Here is a 19,711-nt window from a genome sequence, read left to right as displayed (position 1 = left end):
TGTGGTGTGTCTGTTGATTTCGTGCGCATATGTCGCTGGCAAATGTGCGTATGTTAAAGTGCACTTGTACATATGATTAGGTTTATACATTTCCTTTTATTTCCTTGTTTTCTTTTTTTTTTACTTCAATTAATTTTTTAGACTTGTAATGTGTTTTCTTTGTGCTTATATGTTCAATAAAGAACCAAATCAACATCAGGGATGTACCTGAAATGGACAAACCTTGAAATGGCAAGTGTCAAAACACAACTTTCCCCGAGTTCTTTTTAACTGTTTCAAAGCCGGGGAGGCGAGCTGTCACGCTCTGATGACAAATGGGAGCAGCGTGTGCCGGGGGAGTTTTGACGCCACATCACAACAGTGAGCAGAAAACAGTGAGCAGCACCAGCGGGGAGCGAGAGAATTGTTACAGGATTATGCACCTGGCAGTACCACGTGCCACATACTCTACGAGTCTCGTGTATATATTCTGCCAAGGTCCCAGCACAAGGTTGTTAATATTCTTTGGAAATGTGCAACACTCAGTGGATCCCACAGGCAGGTCTTTGCTTAAGGGACTTGTGATGCAGTGATGGGTGACAGCCAAAGATAACAAAAATCCCACTGTAATTACTGTTCAGATGTTGCAAGCCAGCACTACTGCGGATTAGTCGAGCTGTGCGACACGATGTTAGGTTGCGGCTGTAAAAATAGTACCCGTCTCTTATTCTCACGCTTTCTCACCCTATACCTCCTCCTCACGCCTTCTATTCCCCGCTTGCCTTCCTTCTCCCAAATCGTAGGCCTGCAGCATCAGCTTCAAAGAGCATAGATAACTTGGAGGGGCTATGACTCAAGTTAGACTGTAATTCATAAGAACGCATGCAATGATAATATCTTTTGCTCAGAGTGGCATTTGGGTTTAGTGCACCCTGCTATGTCAGTCAGCACTAAACAAATACTGAAGGTAATTCTCACTGCATCAGAGTTTTTCTACACAAACTATAACATCATGGGCCCAATTTTTATGCACAGTGCAATTCTAACACAAAGTGCAGTCTGACTGTGAGCATGGGTGGAGTTTTCTTTATTTTGTTGTTTGGTGTCTTACTTCCTTGACACCAATTACTATTACTAATAGCTTGCTTTGGACGCCATCTTGTGCCATTTTAAGGCATTCATTGTATTACATTACTGACATTGCTGAACTTGGTAAATATTTGTGTTCTGGAAGAAAAAGTTAGTAGGTTGATGAATTTTAATTAAGTTGGAACATCGGGCAGTGCTTATTTAAAAAAAAAAATACTACTAAATTCTCACGTTGCTGTTTTGCCCATTTTCAATTAATTAACTCAACCACTTAAAAACTAAACGTTTTTAAAGACATGATAAGACTTCAAACAAACAAATAATAACCAAGACTACACACACCCACACACACACACACACACAGTTTATTGGCTAAAAGCAGCTCAGTGAATAAAATAATTAGAACACCAAACTACTTGCACCATTTAGAACCTTCTAATTTTTGGGGCGAAAATAGGACTCAAAATTTGCAAAAAAATGCCAAATTCAGCAATAGACCAGAAAATGTCAACGCAAATGTATATACATCATCATCGCCTCCTCGGCACCCACCAGCATCCTCGCTTTAAATGTTTGCCACTACACCACGTGTCATCAGTCAATGGTGATCATATACTTTATTCTTCTTCTAGTGTACATTACAGTACAATGATTAACTTTTTATTTTTTTAAACACATGACAATAAATAATGTAAAAATATGCATGACTTCCGCAAGCCTTGTCACGCCCTGATGCTACGCCTTCATCATGTATTTTCATATCAGGAGTTTGATACTGTTATGACACAGCGGTTAACTTATTTCTAAACCTGTGTTAATATGTTAAGTGGGCCAGTGCCTTAAATGCATAGGGACTGGGTTGCAGACCTAACCCAGACAAAGATAAACCTGACATGGGTACAAAAAAAATAAATGACCTTTACAGATTTTAGTTGCTGTAGGATTTCAATCATTTTAACAGTCCTAGTATGTCAAAAGACATATTTTCTCTTAGCTCAAGCTGCAGCCTGAAGATAACAATTATTTATTGATGAAAAGAAAGATAAACAAAAAAATCTTCAATAAACCCGCACTCAAGAGTTCACGGACTCTTGCTCCGAGGGTGTTATTTCTGTTTTACAGGATGTGACACCTTTGTTATGCAGCGAGAAGGTTTGCTGCTGGATGAAGCATGCAGTCTCTGAGCTCTATGATTCAAGTCAAGACCAAAAACAAATAATTCATATGTGCACCCACATACACTATATGGCAAGTTAGTGGGTGTTTTTTGCGGCAACCGTGCTCCAGTGAATCATTTTTTTTTCTATCTCAAATATGTGTATGAAGATGTTTCAAACACAATATTTGTACAGTAGACTTCTGTGAAAAGAGTGGGGGAAAGGTGGGGATTCTTCAGCTTCCACTGAATAAATGTATCGCTATGTTTTAAAGAAAGGCTTTCAAAACCAGAAATCATCAAAGCCATGACTTTATGTGTTGAGATTTGGCAAAACGCACAGTACAGGACAAATACAGACAATAAAGTGTATTATTATTATTATTATTATTATTATTACAAAAGGTGGTGATATTAACTGTGAGGGGGGGGGGGTGAAATCTTACGGATAACCATTTAAACCACTTTTTAAATAAGATTTAACATACTGAAATGTAAGACTTAGTTGATTATAACACATTACAAACCACGACAAAGCTAAAAAATAAATAAAAAAAGGACAGTTAGCACAAAGTATACAAAGGTATTTTAAAATGAGGCATAGCAGTTCTGGCAAGAGGTCCTCAATAACATTTATCTTTGCCAAAGATTTAAATGAATGTAAAAAGAATAATAATAAAAAAGGTGTGTGTGTATATATATATATATATATATATATATATATATATATATATATATATATATATATATATAGGGTTGTTTTTTTATGTAAAATTGGTAGGTGTTAAGCTCTATTTTAAGCTACACCCACTGCTTATTTATTTTTGAATAGTGTATTTTTGTCTTTGCTGTATTGTTTTGGAAAAAAACAGATGGACTGAATAAAATCAATTAAGGTGCCCCTGAGTTCAATAAAGTTGCTGCAAAATCCAAACATCATGATACCAATAACAGTATTTAATATAGGAGTATTACTGCAGCATCCCTCTTTATAGCCGTGAATATTAAATGTAATTTCAGCCTGGTTGATGAGTTATTTTCCATTTTGCCGGCCAGATATCACCTTATTGGACTCCGATGACCCATTTGGATGCAAATTCACCGACACATTTTCTTTCCACTCTCCTGAGAATGATGGGATGCTCTCAGTCTATCACCTCGAACACAACTTGTGCCATGCTGCAATACACTGTCTGATATTGATGTTTGCCACAGACATGTTTGACATGATATGCAAGGACTGGCAATAGAAAAGCAAGTGATGTATAGCCTAATAGAAGTTCAATGTATCACAGCTTGATTTACATTACATTGGACACTCGACTGTGTTCAACATCAAAAACAGAAGTTCGTGCAACAAAGTTACTCCTAATCAGGCAACATGTTTTAGATAGAAACACTCACTGGCTTGCATGAGCTGACCCTGGCGCCCAAACACCTGGGAGAAGGGGCTTCGGCTGCAGGTGAGCATCTCCTCCATGCTGGGATGCGGGTAGGAAAAAATGGTCCTCGGCAAAAGAAAGAAGGAAAGAAAGTGCAGGTTGGCAGTTGCGGGTGGATCAACTCCTTTCCTCTGACTGACTGACTATTTTGCCTCACAAAATCTTCCTTTGGCTTTGCACCCGGCCGACTGCAGATCAGCCCTGTGTCTGGCTTCCTCTGATGTTGGGCTGTAGCCCCGCTGACGAGAGATCAGTGCTGCCGGGTAGCTCTCGGCTTGCTCATTAGTGCGACAGTGTGTGTGCATGAGAGGGTGAGAGAGAGAGAGATGGTGGGGAGAAGAAGACGACTGCAGCAGGGTAGAGTGGAGAGATGTGCCAGGTTTAATGTCATATATAACTGATGCTTGTACTTTTGGTGACTCTGGTGTGGGTTAAATGTTGGACACGTGTCAACAATCACTTAAGACGACTGCACAGATGTTTGTTTAATTGCAAATCCCTGATTGGTTATATTGAGAAGCTCCGCTAGTGTTGTGATTCACAACCACTGTGCTGTCAACTGTCAATAGGGTGAACTGTGCCTTGGCTCAATAAAGGCTCAAATCCAAGTCTGAAGACGCATCGCGGCACGACTGTCAAGGCAGCCTGGCCTGACGTATATAAAAAGATACAGGCTATATGTCAGTCCCAAAGACGTGTTTGATCCTCACTAAATGTATGTCCACATCCCTACTTATGCCCAAATCATTGGCTACTCTAAAAAATATTTGAATGACAGTCCCGATTTTTTTTTTTTTACTTTTGTACTAGTCACGTTACCGTTACCTATGACGGTGGCAATATTGGGAGGTGCGTGCGGCTCGCCGTCCATAAAATAAAAAAGAATGTGTATGCTTTGGGGATGAGTACCGCTGTGCACATTTGGTGAAGCTTGATCATGGTTTTGGGACGAAGAAAATAAATATCGCACAATACGTGCGCTGCCTTTCACTATAGTGTGAGCTCCAGGGGCAGCAGGGTAAAAAAACATTTGTGTTGCACCTGTCTGGACCCTTCCCATGAGCTATCCAGGGCAAAAAAAATAGGGAGCCTGTGTGCTATGATTGATGTTTCACTCCGTCTCGCTATTGGTCAATGCTGCAGTTCCAAAAGGACGACGACGTATGCACTGCCGGAGCCAGACTTTTATAAATGGGGGGGCCAACGATGCTTCAGGTATCCAAAGATTATGCCAAATAATTCGTTTCATAATAAATTAATTTCAATCGGAGTCTCTAAATGTTAAAATATATTTAAGTACATATTAGGCATGCAGGAGATTTTTACACATAATGTGCGGTTAATTAACACAAAAATATTCAAAGTCTATGAAATAATTAACATCAGTTTAACATGAATGAAATTTTAATGCATACACTTGTTTATAGTTTAATCCGTTTGAGGAACAAGTCACATTATGCCCCCTCACTTCGCCTTCTACACACCCTATGAAAAAAAAAAAAAAGTTCCTCATACTACTACTTTATTTACAGCCACACAATGTTATTAATGTTATTAAATCCCCCAATTCTAGACTAAAAACATTAGGGCATATATATACTAAGCGTTAAGTATTATTCAAGCTGTTGTGTGTGATATTTAAATATCTTATTTTTAAAACTATGCTTTCTTTAGCGCATACATCAATGTGTCGTCATCGAGCTGCGACCATTACGTCATCACTGGAGGAGTATCCTGCATATGGTGTCCAGACGGACGCGTTTTGAAATCTTTCCACTCTGGAGCCCGCCCGGTTTCAAAAGTGATCGGTTTCAAGCACCGAAACAGCGCTATCTTGTGGACCAATGGCCAAAACGGTAAGAAACTTGTGAGGATACGTTGAACTGTTTTCGTGTGGACAAGGCCTCAAACAGAAGTAATCAAGCATACATAATGTGATTCATCAAATCAGAGACAAATTGCAAAAGCTGATTTTGTCTCTCTAAATGCTGCATCTAAAGTCAGGTACAAACTGTATTACTGAGCATAATGCTGACAGTGAGGCACAAGCAAAACGAGAGGAAACATTAAGATCTTTTCCACGTGTGCAAACATTTTTGAAATGCTAGAAACAAGAATGATCATGGCATGCTGTCTATTCAGCAATGCAACGTTGGAGCTGCTGAATGGTCAAAGGGGAGACTTGGAGCCAGTCACCTGTGACAAAATGATCAACTCTGCATCTCCCTGCATGTGGGTCGATTCATCGGTTGTGACATTTGCTTTGTTGTGACCTCAGAGCAGTTTTTAAGATCTGCTGTCCCTAAGCTTTAAATTTAATATAAACAAAACATAGCTTAATTAGTTTAGTAAACAAGTTTTGCTTTTCTATTGTTATTTCACTTGAAATTAAATACAAGTTATTCCAAAGCGGTTACATTCTTTTTCGTGCAAGTCGACAAGAAAGCAACAACTCATCTCTTAACGCCGTGTAAATGCTAGCAAACTTCCAATGTACAGTGCCTAATAACCTAAGACGATCCTCTAAATTTAGACAGAAATTAAGTGCACTGTCACTCAAACATTCAGGTTTTATGCATGTCATAACAACGGTGAGCTCCTCTTTCACGCAGATTTAGAACATGCAGTTCTCCACAGCCGACAAGTCCCTTCCCAAACTAAAGAGACCAGCATGACATTAAAAATGTATCTGCATCCTTTATTAATGTTTTTCATTAACATGTCTGTTGTTCTGCCATGAACGGCTAGCACAATGCCAGAACCAGACTCAAGTACATACAGCATCACATCATGCGCACATGATGAGATGGAGATTTGCCAAACTGCATGTTGACCAGCCACAAAGCTTCTGGGAATTTTTCCATCAGCTCAATGTTCACAGAAGCAAAAATTAAGCATTCTAAGAAAAGAGCACTGTCTCTACTGTGAACTATGGTGGAGGTTCTTTTTTGTTCTGGGGCTGCTTTACTAGCTCTGGCACAGTGTGACTTGAATCTGTGCAAGGTACAACGAAATTGCAAGACTATCAAGCTATTCTAGAGAGCAACGTGCAGTCGAGTGTCAGAAAGTTTGGTCAGTCGCATGTCATGGGTCTTAACAGGATAATGACCCAAACACAGCTAAAAACACACAAAAAAATGGCTAAGGCTGGGTACAAGCAATTTTTGTCCGGATTGTGTACGCCAAACACCCGAATATCTTGTCTGAGGTGTCGAAACAGCGTCGAAAACGATCAGATTCAACGTATTTCTGTAACCAGAAATAAAAAAATTGTGGGTTTTTTTTAACAAGGTTCGCCATTAATTTCATCCAAATGCGTACATGTGACAGAGAGCGGAAAACTACCAAATTAACACCACCACGAGGGAAGACTGGTGGTGTAAAAAATGCCAGGCAACTGGAGCAGCACTAACAATACTCTGGCTTCTGTCACCTGTGTTACTCCTGCCTTTAAAAGCCAAGCTGTCTGCAATGGGAACCAGGTGCATGCATGAGGCTCAGCACATCCATGACAGCAACAGACCAGGCAGTATCACAGGCTCAAGACATTGTGCACAATCTTGAATGCATTCTATTGACCTTTTTTTGTTAACTGTAATGTAAAGCTTTAATATTTCGCTCAAATGGTTTAAAATATATTCTAACAATATTTTTTAACTTGCCAACCATGGAATGCATTTCTAGATTAAAGTCACTTTTTTAAACTGATATAATTGTGAATTTGTGAGAATGTATGAGGGCAAGACACTTGCAGTGGTGTTACAAAATCCTGTCAAACATTTTTAGTTTAAGTGACTGAAGTGCACCACCTTCTGGACATTGTTGAATTATCCAATAACTTGCTGAAGAGCATTCGACAATTAGCATCTGTTTGCAAACACACACACACACAGGTTTGTTTTACTATCTTTGTAGGGCCATCTCATTCACATAATGCATTTCCTAGCCCCTTCCCCTAAACCCAACCATCAAAAATTATTGCTTACCCCTATTCCTTACCCTAACCTCAACCATAACCCAATTTAAACCTAAACTCTAAAACCAAGTCTTGACCCTCATAAAGAGGTCTAAACTTGTGGGGCCCAGCAAAATGGCCTTTGTGAAATCCCGATATATTGGCCCCAATGTGTAACAAACTCAAGACTACACCCCCCCCACACACACACAGATTTCAGACTTAACATTCAGCATTTATTTTGACCACACACTTGGAAATTAAAGTGCAAATCAAATGTCTTTTGACTCTTCAAAATCATTACATGGTTTTAAATTAATGATAAATATACATAACTTCATTTAAATGCTACACAAACGTTCACAGTCAGATAGCAGTCCCCCGAAGACCCTGTACATCCAACATAATGCAGTCTGTGGGAGAGTTACAAGAGTTGCAGAGGTTTATATATTCTTTTTTTTTTTTTTTTATGTACTCACACTTGTTTTAGTTCCCACAAATTAGAAATGCATTTGATATCAATATAACTACATAGGTACCCTGTTTAAACTAGTAGCTTATGAATATATATATGCAAATGAGATTAGACAACAGTCATTTTCAAAACAAAAGTTGAAGTTTACATGTTGGATTCACATTACAACTGAAACACTAAAATGTTAGACAGTAGGCCTGGATGAAGTGCTTGTATTCTACAGTTCATTTATACAAAAAAAGAGAAAAAAAACACATACAGTATTATATGATAGCAGCAGACTACTGCTTTTCGCCACTTTTGAGAATTTGTGTGCCCTATGAGCTTGCCGCATATTTTCAAGCACTGTACTTAGCACAGCAGATGACTGAATGAACAAATAAGTTTTTATCATTTGAAATTAAGCGCATTAGGACAACACTGAACTTTTATCTGTGATTTGTATGCCATGGGCTAAGAGTATAGGAAAGAATAATAAATTATATAAGGGGAAGTCAACCCAAAAATAATGTTCTCGGCTCTGCTGTTTTCTGAAGCTGAGCCGTGATTGGTTGTTACCTGAGCCCCGAGCAACTGCGCTGCCATTTTTAGTGAACAGACAGTGGCAAAATGGCTATGCTCAAATGGATAAAACAGGATAGATTTAGCTAAATAACTCATATTCCACAACTGTTATATTCATTAGAATGTATTTACACAAGTGTGGGCATATAGAACATATTACTGTAAAGAATACATTGGGTTGACTTCCCCTTTAAAACTACATATAAATACACAAAGGAGATCAACCAGATTTACTCAAATTCTCTCTCTCTCGTTAACTTTTGCCAAATAATAAATTCTAAATAATCGCTTCTTGTATTACTAACAGTACTTATAACCTGAATAATATTGAAGAGAAGCTTTAATACGTTTGTGCTCTGTTGAAGGATTAGACTAACGTTTTAAGGTTATTGGCAAGTCATATTCATTGTTTAAGGCCCGATTGCCTTAATGCCACCCAACTGTAGAACAAACACAGAACATGCAGTAAATAATTTAAATCCAAAAGGCAACATATGAACGATAAGGGAAAAAGTAGTGCAAATCCATGCTGACAGTGATTGCTGCCTGCCATCCTCGCCGAGTAGCTCGCCAAGCGAGAAATGAGAGAAGCCTTTCAGCTTCAATGCTTCCCCATTTCCTCGACAACACGTTACTGTCAGATTAACTTCAAAGTGCTAATCCAGGATGTTGACGGAAAGTTGACAAAATGGAGTTGAACCAACCTCCAAATTGCGACAGCCCTCACATAGTCTCTACTCACAAAAGTAGTTCAGCTGCGTTCATTTTTTCCTGCCCTGGGTTTCGTCATGTCTCGTACAGTGTAATAGGCATGATGTCTTTGCTGGATGAACAGGTGTCAAGGGTGTGCATCAGCCTAAAAGTGAAACAACATACATTAAATAGTTTCAATAGTTTCAAATAGAAATCAAATCTATAAGTAGTCCTTAGTTTCTTGCTGGCCATTATAGCTCTGTATGACGGAGTTTTTCAATGATTAATGACAAGTGATTATGCAAGTTAGATCATACTTGAGTGCACTTGACACCCTAATAATCACATTTTATTTGTCTAGTGTACGTGCTCTCTCTCTCTAAACTTTTGAATGTATTGTCCAATTGTCCAATGTTTTAGCACTTCAGCACAACTTGGTGTTCTCTAACAAGTAGCAGAATAACATTTTGTTTTTTGTATGGATTGTGCTCTTCCCTGTGAGAGCATGCTGTTTGAATACTGTTGATCAATTTTTAGGTGTCATTTTGGTCTCATGATAGGAATAGATATCATGAAGAGAGCGGCTTGACTACATACTAAAAACCTGTTGGGAATTTCGATACGATCACATTCAGTTGACATGTAAAGGTTCTATCACATTCTAGGTTCATCCTAAAATTTCAAGCAGATGTCCAATATCACTACCTTTTTGGGAGTAGTGTGTAGTTTTAGGTTTCTTTCTTTTGGCCCGGAGAGTGCACCAACTGGCGGAGGCCATAAAAAGTTATGACTACATAGATTATTTCATTGATAAAACTGTTTACACTACCTGACAGGGGAGTTAAGAGGTCTCAAGCTGTAGCGCTTTGCTCAGAGCTGCGGCCAGCAGTTGCTTCCTCTCGGCTCTGCGTGGGGGGATCACTTTGTTGTTGTTTCGCTGGAGTGGGTTTAACGGCATGATGCACTCGCGTGTACTGACGGAGAGGAGGGTTGAAAGGACGAACCACGGGGAATTCGTTTAAAGTGGAAATGTCATTTTTGGAATCCTCCTTTATGGCTTGTTTAGGCCTCTTGTTTGAAAAGCTCGTTGGTGCAGGAGGCGTGGCGGGCCTTTTAGCAGGCCCTGATGTCTGCAGTCTTGTTTTAGAATGAGCTGAGGCTTGTTGCTCGTTAACGTGGGAGGCCCCTCTATGAAGTCTTCCGTCGTTTTCTTTTGTCACAGAGATCCCTCCCTCTTTCCTTGTCCTCCCTTCCCTGGGCTTTTTGGGACAGACTGCCATGTGTTTGGTTCGGCTGCGTCGCATTGTGAACTCCCTGCTGCAGTGAGGGCAAACAAATATGTTGTCTTGCACGTGGGAAGGGGACATTTTATTTGACAAGGACTTGTTCCTCTGGGGCATGACCCTTTGGACCAGCTTTTGCTTCCTTTTGTTCAGTAGTTTCAACTTCACTTTGACTGATGACTCTGTGGTAGATCTGTTGGACTGTCTGGCTCTGTTTGAGGTATTACATTCATTTTCTGAATTGGTCATGGACAGGACTCCGTTCTGGCCTTTTGCAAAGTGGCGGAGTGGGATGGGATTCTTCTTGGGCGTGTACCGCTTCTTATCGCTGGCATTAGCACAAGCCAGGATGTGCTTGTGCAGCTCTGGCATGTTATCAAAGCTTTTTCCACATTTGGTACAGCGAATAGCCGTACTGAAGGTTTGTGGAATGTTGTGGGTGGTGAAATTTGTGGCTGAGGCCAGCGACCCAGCAGGTGACCTGTTATGGTAAGGAAAGGGCGGCGGCTTAAAGCTGGGGTAGTGCTGGTTAATGCCAAGACGGACATCAGGCACTTTGAGTTTGCCTCCATCTGAGGCCATGATTTTAATTGTCGTAAACAATTCTTCAGCAGCCACATCAACTTCATTCTCCTCCTTTTTCACCTGTTCTTCCGACACATCAGGTAATGAGGGCTCTCTGCTGATTTTTGCGGAGTAGTTGTAATTCTGAGGTCTTATTTTTCCCTTTTCTTCTTCAGTAAATGTACATTGCTGGGCAGGATGCAATTCCTCCTGATGCTGTTTCAGGTTGCAAAGGTAAACAAAGTCTTTAGGGCAAGCACTACAAACGTAAGTCTTGTCAACACCGTGTAGGCTTGAGCGGTGGTCCAGTAAAGCAGAAGGCTTGTCAAAGAGCAGAACACAGAACTCGCATTTGTAGGGCCAATCTTCAGCATGCTCACTCACATGATGGCCGAGTTCTTTCATCGAGTGAAACAGCACGTTGCAGACATTGCAGAGGAAGTTCTTGGTGAAAGTCTTCTGCTCTCCGTCATTTGCAGTGTTGCTTAATGGTTCTGTGGTGGAAGTCTGTTGCTCTTCATCACTTGGCGAGTTGCTTGCCATGTTGCTTGGTGGTTCTGGTGTGAAAGTTGGTTGCTCTTCATGTCTTGGCGAGCTGCTTGGGGAGTCGCTTGGTGGTTCTGTGGTGAAAGCCTGTTGCTCTTCATCACTTGGCGAGTTGCTTGATGGCTCTGTGGTGAAAGTCTGTTGCTCTTCGTCACTTGGCGAGTTGCTTGCCGTGTTGCTTGGTGGTTCTGTGGTGAAAGTTGGTTGTTCTTTATGTCTTGGCGAGCTGCTTGGGGAGTCGCTTGGTGGTTCTGTGGTGAAAGTCTGTTGCTCTTCGTCACTTGGCGAGTTGCTTGCCGTGTTGCTTGGTGGTTCTGTGGTGAAAGTTGGTTGTTCTTTATGTCTTGGCGAGCTGCTTGGGGAGTCACTTGGTGGTTCTGTGGTGAAAGTCTGTTGCTCTTCATCACCTGGCGAGTTGCTTGGTGGTTGTGTCACAACCTTCTCAACATGGTTCGAGTAATCAGGATTGACTTCTGCGCCTGAATCAATACTGTCAACAGGTTTCTCTTCAGCCGCATTTGGAGGCTCTTCTTCTAGTTCTTCAGTCTCGGCAGGACGACCCGGCATCACCGAGGCGCTTGACGACCATGTGACGGACTCTTCAATGGAGGACATGAGAACGGTGGGATCGTCCACAATTGCGGTGTTGGGTAATGACACGATGTGTTGCTGTTCTATGTGATTGACAAGCATCTGCGAGGACACTGGAGGCTCAGTGTTGCCTTGCATGGTAACGGCAGCGGGGACATTCCCTGGTGTTTCGAGGGATATTGTGCATTCTATCAGTACTGTGTTACTTGTGATGTTGTACGAATTGACGAGGGGATCGTTTAATGCTGCAGTGGGTGTGAATGGCAGTTCAGACATGATATGGTCTTCATTTAAAGGAGGATTAAGAGAAATTTGATCAGTGAGAAACATGTGTCCAGGTAGGTTTAGCGAGGGGTCAAGTGGATGTGAGAGTGTGACAATGTTTGCAGCATTTGTAGCTGCAAAAGCAGAGGTTAAGTCACACTGTGTAGTATTTATGGCATTTTCTGTGCAGAGTACCAGCGGCTCCGGTGATATATTAGGAGCCAGTACTTGAAGTGGTTGGCTTGAGGGGCTAGGAATAGAGAGTGGTGGTGCCAGAATTGTGATTAATGATGGGGCGGTGGATAGTACTGGGTGCGTAGTTGGGGGTGCAAATGATATAGTGCATGGTGTAGCTGGTGGAAAACCAAGAGGTGTAAGAGTGGCAGGTGCAGAATTCAGAGGACAGGAGGGGAGTGAAAGTCCATACACAAGTCCCTCTGCGACAGAGTCCACCATATTTGAACCTGTAACAATGGTGAGGTCTGACACAAAAGGTGTTTCAAGGTTTGCGAGACTGATATTTTGCTCTCCAACACTGAGGAAGGCCCGCTCCTGCATACACACACTTAAATTATCTTCTGAGGGGGACACTGAATTTGATGTGATCTGAGATTCTTCAAGGCTCCTTTTTTGCAAACTTAAATCCAGCGCTGCATCATCTGAAGTCCCAACTTCATTTCGTTTCATTGTATTGGAGAGATCCAGTGGTTGCTGACTACAGCAGTTGCCGACAGTCACCGGAGGCCAGCTCTCTGTTGAAACAGGAATTGCTTGAGGTTCCTCAATCTTTTGGGATGCATTTCCATTTGTATTGGCCTGGTGCATAAGAAAGCTGCACTGGGTGTCCATGGGCTGTAAATTAAAATCATCACCCTCCATATCTGCCATTGGCGTTTCCTCCTCTGATGTAGTGTGCTGAGGAGAATTTTGTGGAGAGACAGTCCTTCTTTTAAACCTGCCTGCCGCAGAAGATTCAGATGAGCAAGATGTTTGGCCATCTGGAAGAATAGTGCCCTGCTTCTCTTGTTGCTGATTCAACGGGGAGGACAGAAACACAGTAGTTGAGTTTAGGGGTACAAGTGAAGACTCAGTATTCTGAGGAAGTAGATTCTCTATTAACAAAGTCGCTACTTCTGAGGAGTTTGACGACGTCACCATCTCCGACTCCAATTCTGTTTGAATTTGGGGTAACGCAGGAGGTGTTGCTGTTCTTCTCTTGGCAAGTGCTTGACCAGACAGCTCTTGGTTACTCAGAATTGAATCCATACTTAACCCCAGGTTTAATTGAGTGGGATTCAGTATTAGGGCATCCAGTCCAACCAAAGTTGAGCAAGCAGCATGAACTTCAGCTGCTTCACAGCCACTCAATGCGCTTGCTGACACAATTTTTCCGTCAAAGTAAAAGCTGATATTCTCTGAGACACTGCTGGAGACATCGAGCATATAGTTTCCAGCGCATTCCACTTCATTCTCCACTACTTCTTCAGCAAGCTCGGCTTCGTGATTTGACGTCGCAATGATTATCTGCTGAAGATTTTCTTCATGGACTGGCTCACTTTGTTCCACACGTGCACTTTGCACAAGCTGCTTATGGACTGTGCTCTCATGCTGCTGCTTGTAGCTATGTGTCGAGAATCTCTTTTCACAATAGCTGCAAGCATGAAGCTTGTACACCTGCTCGTCGGAAAGCACAATACTGTGTCCCGAAATATTACTGCTTTCAAGTGGTGCGTCTGCGCTTACTGAAACTGAAAGCTTCATATTGTCATGCATCTGATCGAAATTCAAATCGGAAGCAATTTTTCCCTTCTTACTCTTATATGTATGTGGCACATTTTTCATCAAATCGTGGCTATGCATGTGTCGTTCCAAGCCTTGTTGGCTGGTATAACACCTCTCACAGTATTGACAGGGAAACGACTCCCGAGAAGCGTGAGCCAGGTGGTCATGAACGTCAGGCATGTCAGGTTCCATACGGGTGTTCTCTTGAAAAATGTCATCATCTTCCTGCTGTAGATCCTCACCATCTCCATAGTCAGAGAAGTGAGGGGTTGGCTCCATTTTCCCTAAAGTTTGTATCCAGTTCGCTGAAGAAATGACTTGTTGCTGTTGTCACTCCTGATGAACAAATAAATAGTTGTCATTTCAGGAAACCAGCAAATTACATTACAGAAAAGTCAGGTGAGGACAGCACAGGGACAAAAGTTACAAACCGCGCATGATGAACAAGTATCTAGTCTGTACAATGCCATAAAACTACGCTATCTCAAGTCACAACACTCAGTAAAGTGCCATACTAAAAGTTTTCCAATTGAGTGTTTTCTATTCATTGTAATTATCTTCACTAATGCTATAGCATAGTTTTGTGATAGACTTTGTCGTAAACCCAGTAAAGACCATCATTACAACATTATTATTCTGCTGAATACTAAAACAGCAATTCTTCACATTTGGAGAGATTTGCCCATCCCATAAAAATATTAATAATAATTGTAACGAAAAGTCAAAAATCATACTGTAACACAAACTAACATCAGAAAGCTGTATTTTTTATACTTTGGCATTCCGACAATGATGCAGTCACTCCACACACGTTTTCAGTGTTATTTCACTAGATAAAAGTCAACATTATAACTTTGTTTCAACTTACCATTTTTTAGTTAGTGCTGAAGCATCGACGTGCCTTAATATGATGCCTGGCCTTGCAAACTGAAGACGACACACATTAAACAATACATCAGGATGTTACTTTGTATTCATGTAATGTAACAAAAAGAAGTCACTGTTGTCATCATAATTGTTGTCTTTGTCTAAAATATGATGTATTCATGTTTCACTCAAACACATCAAACACCCAAGACTTCTCTTTATTTTAGATTAACATCCCCTCCATTTTAAAGACCATCATTCCAGCAAAATTATTATGTTTCTATTGTAGCCAGAGGGCTTTACTGCAGTAACATTGCAATTAATAATTTATCTCATTCAAATGTCACAGCAGTGCTACAATAACATCACACAGTGACGTAATGTTTATTTTTTTGTAAACGACCAGGTGGCACATCGAGTCTCTAAACAGGCATTTCAACTTATTGTTTGAAATACATATACTGTACATTGCAAGAGAACCCGAACCAAAATGTAAACAGCTAAAACGACAAGACCTAAACTCATTTGGTAAATTGGACATTGCCTAAAACAAACGCCTATATTAGCCACACACACACACACACACACCCACACACACACACACACACACAAACCAATTACATAAACGTTATATTGCCGTTTCTAACTAATACGGATGCGAACGGGGGAGGGTTTTTTAATCAGCTAATTCGAAATCCTATTTGCGGTGGTGATGCGTTCAAGTGCCTCTCCCCACAACTGCTTGATGACGCTTGCCGTCCTTGCACCATTGCTAGTTGTCCACACGACACGTCGCATTTCCAGCTCTGACGACAGAGGCTTCTTGTGAGCACAAGGATTTACTCACCGACTGCTTTAATATATTAGCTATTATAGATTTTGTGTACTAAACACAACGGCAGCGACTGTGCAACATATTTTCGACGATCAACTGTAAAACTATGCACCTGCGCAGTACTATCATGACTGTAATATCAGGCTTCAGTTAGCTTTGAGCTTAGCCCACAAATCTTGGCTACAAAATACATCACGGAAATTAGATTTACACAGGACCTTTAATAAAGCTCTTGTCCGCATAACACCGTTCGTTGTTGTATATTTCTGACTTACGTACTTGTTTTACGACCACATTGTCGTTCGGTAGTTTCATATATCCCTGTAGTGCAGGTTATAACCAGCTGGGTGTTCTCCAATGCACCAGCGACAAACATGCATTTCGATTGGATCAGGAAAGACGATGTCAATTTTGAACCAATCGGGTAGAGGTTTGTTCATGTACAGGAAGACAACATCGCAAAAGGCAGCGCTTTTCGACAGATTTAAATGGGACCTATTAAAAATAATAATAAAATAAAAACGAATATCTTACTATATATTGCGTATTAACACAACATTCATGGGTATATTAATTATACAAAAGTGTAAAGATATTGTCACTCTTATTGGATGTATTAACTTTCACCTGCAGATGGCGGAATAACACAATTTTCGAGTATGGACTGTGCCGCAATGATTGCTCATTTAGATGATTATTGCCCATCACTTGTTAAGTATACAATATGAATATTTATACATTTTGTGAACATTAGAAACATTTCAAATATCTGAGATAAATATATATGGGCATGGTGGAAACTGGTTGGCACATCTGCCTCACGGCTCGGCGGTTCAGGATTAAAGGTCAACTCCAATTTTTCTCTGTGAAGTCAGTTTGCGTTTGCTCCCTGTGCTTGTGTGAGTTTTCTCAGGCCGGGTACTTGGGCTTCCACATTCATAAGACAATTATTAAATGATCTAAACATAAATAAATAAATACCCTTGGCTGTTAATGTGAGTGTGAATGGTTGTTTGTCTATCCGATTCCTACCCTGCCATTTGCCCAAAAATGAATGTCACTGGTTCTATTTCTTATTCGGTCACATGAGCCCTAGTGCCCTCTTCATATTTTATGGGAATTGCGGCTGTGGGGTTATGATGAAAAGGTCAGTATTGGGTCTGCTGGTTCAACAAACATCCAAGCAGCTGAAACCAACCCAGAAGCTTGAACTGTATAGGCTGATGGAGAATATAAATGCATAGCAACTGTAAATATGGATTGTCAACATGTAAGCGTAAGCACAGTAAATATGTTAACGTTTATATGATATTTCAGATGTATGACTTCTGAGAAGTTTGCCAACGAGAGGCAGATGACTTGCCATATCATGTGGTAACCTGTATCAGTGCCAAGTTGTTGTTGTTGTTTTTTGCCATGCACCCTGCACACATGGCAGACTCAAAGTCCCCCTGAACAACATGGATGATACAGACACACGCTCTATTATAAACATTGTTATATCATACTGCATCAGTCAGAACGGAGAATTATTATCTTTGTAAGGGCAGCTATTTTGATGCTGGTCTTACTGGCTCTCATTGGGTTGTATTTAGAAGGGACATATAGGACATTTACTTCACTTGTTTTGTATACAAATAGTATACTGTGGAGTGCCTGCCCACCCGCCAAGTGGGAAATTAAACAAATAAATCTGAGTCACAATGCCCCAGTAGTCCTGGTAATGACAGCCATAGCTGATATTTGATCTGCTCCAGCTTGGGATGTGGTGAGCAGTGACTCAGGTTCATAACAGGAATGTCCGTGTCAGCCTAATTTCAGCGAGCCAAAAATAGGAGTTGAACACATGCTATAATTCTTGATCCATGTGGTATTTTGATGAACGTATGTCAACTGTATCATTTAATTTTAATTTTAATTTTAATTTTAATTTTAATTTTAATTTTAATTTTAATTTTAATTTTAATTTTAATTTTAATTTTAATTTTAATTTTAATTTTAATTTTTTGGGGGGGTATAATAAATGTTATATTATAAATTATATAATTAAATAAACTTTATTTTTCTTGTTTTTTAACCACTGATTGTCACACCAATCTAAAGGGGATGAAATTCATCCTCTGGATTTGACCAATCCACTGAGGGAGGTGAGCCGCAGGAGGGGCTAGCGCACAGGGATCATTTGGTGATTTAACCCCTCAATTCCAACCCGTAATGTTGAGTGTCAAGCAGGGCGGCAAACGGGTCCCATTTTTATAGTCTTTGGTATGACCTGGTCGGGGATTGAACCCACAACTTTCCAAGTCTTGGCAGACACTCTACCACTGAGCTGAAACTTAAAGTGCACTGTAACCTTTCTAGGAGAACTTAATTTGATATTCTCACATTTTGAATGCATGTCCAATTGTTCAATGTTCCAGTGCTTATTGCACAACTTGCTGTTTTCTACCAAGTAGCTGAAAGGAAACATATACAACAGTTGTTTACATGTAGGATTTAATCCTGGTTCCAAATTAGAGTTAGTATTCAAATAGACCTCTTAATATTGCTGTTGCATGAGATCAAAACGACACCTAACTGATCAACAGTATCTTGTCATTGTGAGGCTCCGGTCATTTTGAGCCAGTGAGAAGTGGCCACTAATCCTTGAGTATCACAGAGTGTTATCAGCAGTTTGCTACAGATCTAGGAAGAAACTGGAAGAGTCACAGAAAGGCATAGTAGTGGATGTCAGCACCCTTTTAGAGAAAATCAAGTTGTGAAAAATGTACTTAAAAATTAAACAGTTTGAGAAGGTCATACTAAATTCACCAATAAATAATGAAATTTCACCAGAAAGCTAAATATCCATAACAGTATGAGTACTATGTACTGCATGTCTTACCAGGAAATCGAAAATGGTTTAAAACAGTTGTGCTTATGTGACAAACTAAATATTGACGAAAGGACATCAATCAATATTCCGGATCTGAACTTTAAGCAAACAGGAAACAGCAGAGATTATGTACTGCATCGCGTATCACATGGCAGCGGGCACTTGCTGGTGCCAATGAAACAGTTAACATCCGCATAAACATATAGAAACTGTGAGACAATGAGGGACGTTTACAGCGAGTGTATGTGCTCAGACCGCCACACAGAATGAAACAATAAGGATGTGTTATAGACTATATGACAAACAAAGCTTTATCTGAAAAGACATGACATCTTATGGCCACACGCATGAGCCAGATGTGCAGAAAAACGCGTTAATGCAAATGTGTGTGAGCACAAAGACAAAAGTGTACATCACAGGAACAAAAACCTCTGTATGCATGTCTGTGAAAACAACGCAATACGGCCTCCTCTCACTCCTGCACGCTCCCATTTAGAGATGCGCCATAGAGTAACACACTGTAAACACCGACACGACATACACTCCCTGCATTCCACACTCGCGCCATGCTCCCTCCTCCGCTTACAGTGTGTCACTACCGCATATCGCAAGCACATTTCCATACGGCTTCCATATGCTCACCTCTTCAGCTTCTGCACATTTTTTCCCCCGCTGACCCCTCTCCATTTCCACCAAGTGTGTTACCCAGCTGTCACCTGCAGTCAAAACTCACGAGTCACCAGGATGATAT

The 19,711-nt window shown here is 40.6% G+C and overlaps 2 protein-coding genes across 6 annotated transcripts in view; both read right to left on the bottom strand.

Annotated features, from left to right (window-relative positions):
* Positions 1-3,981, bottom strand: part of kazna (kazrin, periplakin interacting protein a) — a 134,948-nt gene extending 130,967 nt beyond the window's left edge. Inside the window, exon 1 of one of the 3 annotated variants that reach the window (XM_086068661.1) lies at positions 3,629-3,981. In XM_086068661.1, coding sequence (XP_085924787.1) covers positions 3,629-3,704 — 76 coding nt within the window. In that variant the 5' untranslated portion in view covers positions 3,705-3,981. The remainder of the gene's footprint in view (positions 1-3,628) is intronic. The other 2 variants (XM_086068662.1, XM_086068663.1) reach the window with 2 other exon arrangements.
* Positions 3,982-7,835: 3,854 nt separating this feature from the next.
* Positions 7,836-16,455, bottom strand: prdm2a (PR domain containing 2, with ZNF domain a). Of its 3 annotated transcripts, none has more exons than XM_086069397.1 (4): positions 16,365-16,455; positions 15,252-15,310; positions 10,183-14,719; positions 7,836-9,516 (listed from the first exon to the last, which is right to left on the bottom strand). In XM_086069397.1, the coding sequence occupies exon 3, from the start codon at positions 14,660-14,662 to the stop codon at positions 10,205-10,207; it is 4,458 nt and encodes a 1,485-aa protein (XP_085925523.1). In that variant the 5' UTR covers positions 14,663-14,719; positions 15,252-15,310; positions 16,365-16,455; the 3' UTR covers positions 7,836-9,516; positions 10,183-10,204. The 3 variants fall into 3 exon arrangements, with proteins under 3 accessions (XP_085925523.1, XP_085925525.1, XP_085925524.1); XM_086069399.1 differs by having other exon boundaries at positions 16,304-16,400; XM_086069398.1 differs by lacking the exon at positions 16,365-16,455 and adding an exon at positions 16,098-16,215.
* Positions 16,456-19,711: the final 3,256 nt, after the last annotated feature.

This window comes from Leptonotus elevatus, chromosome 2 (genome assembly GCF_054856555.1).
Source record: "Leptonotus elevatus isolate MCC_2025b chromosome 2, RoL_Lele_1.0, whole genome shotgun sequence".
NCBI classification, from domain to species: Eukaryota; Metazoa; Chordata; class Actinopteri; order Syngnathiformes; family Syngnathidae; genus Leptonotus; species Leptonotus elevatus.
Note: the sequence above shows the minus strand (reverse complement) of the source record. Positions and strands in the feature narration are given on the sequence as shown.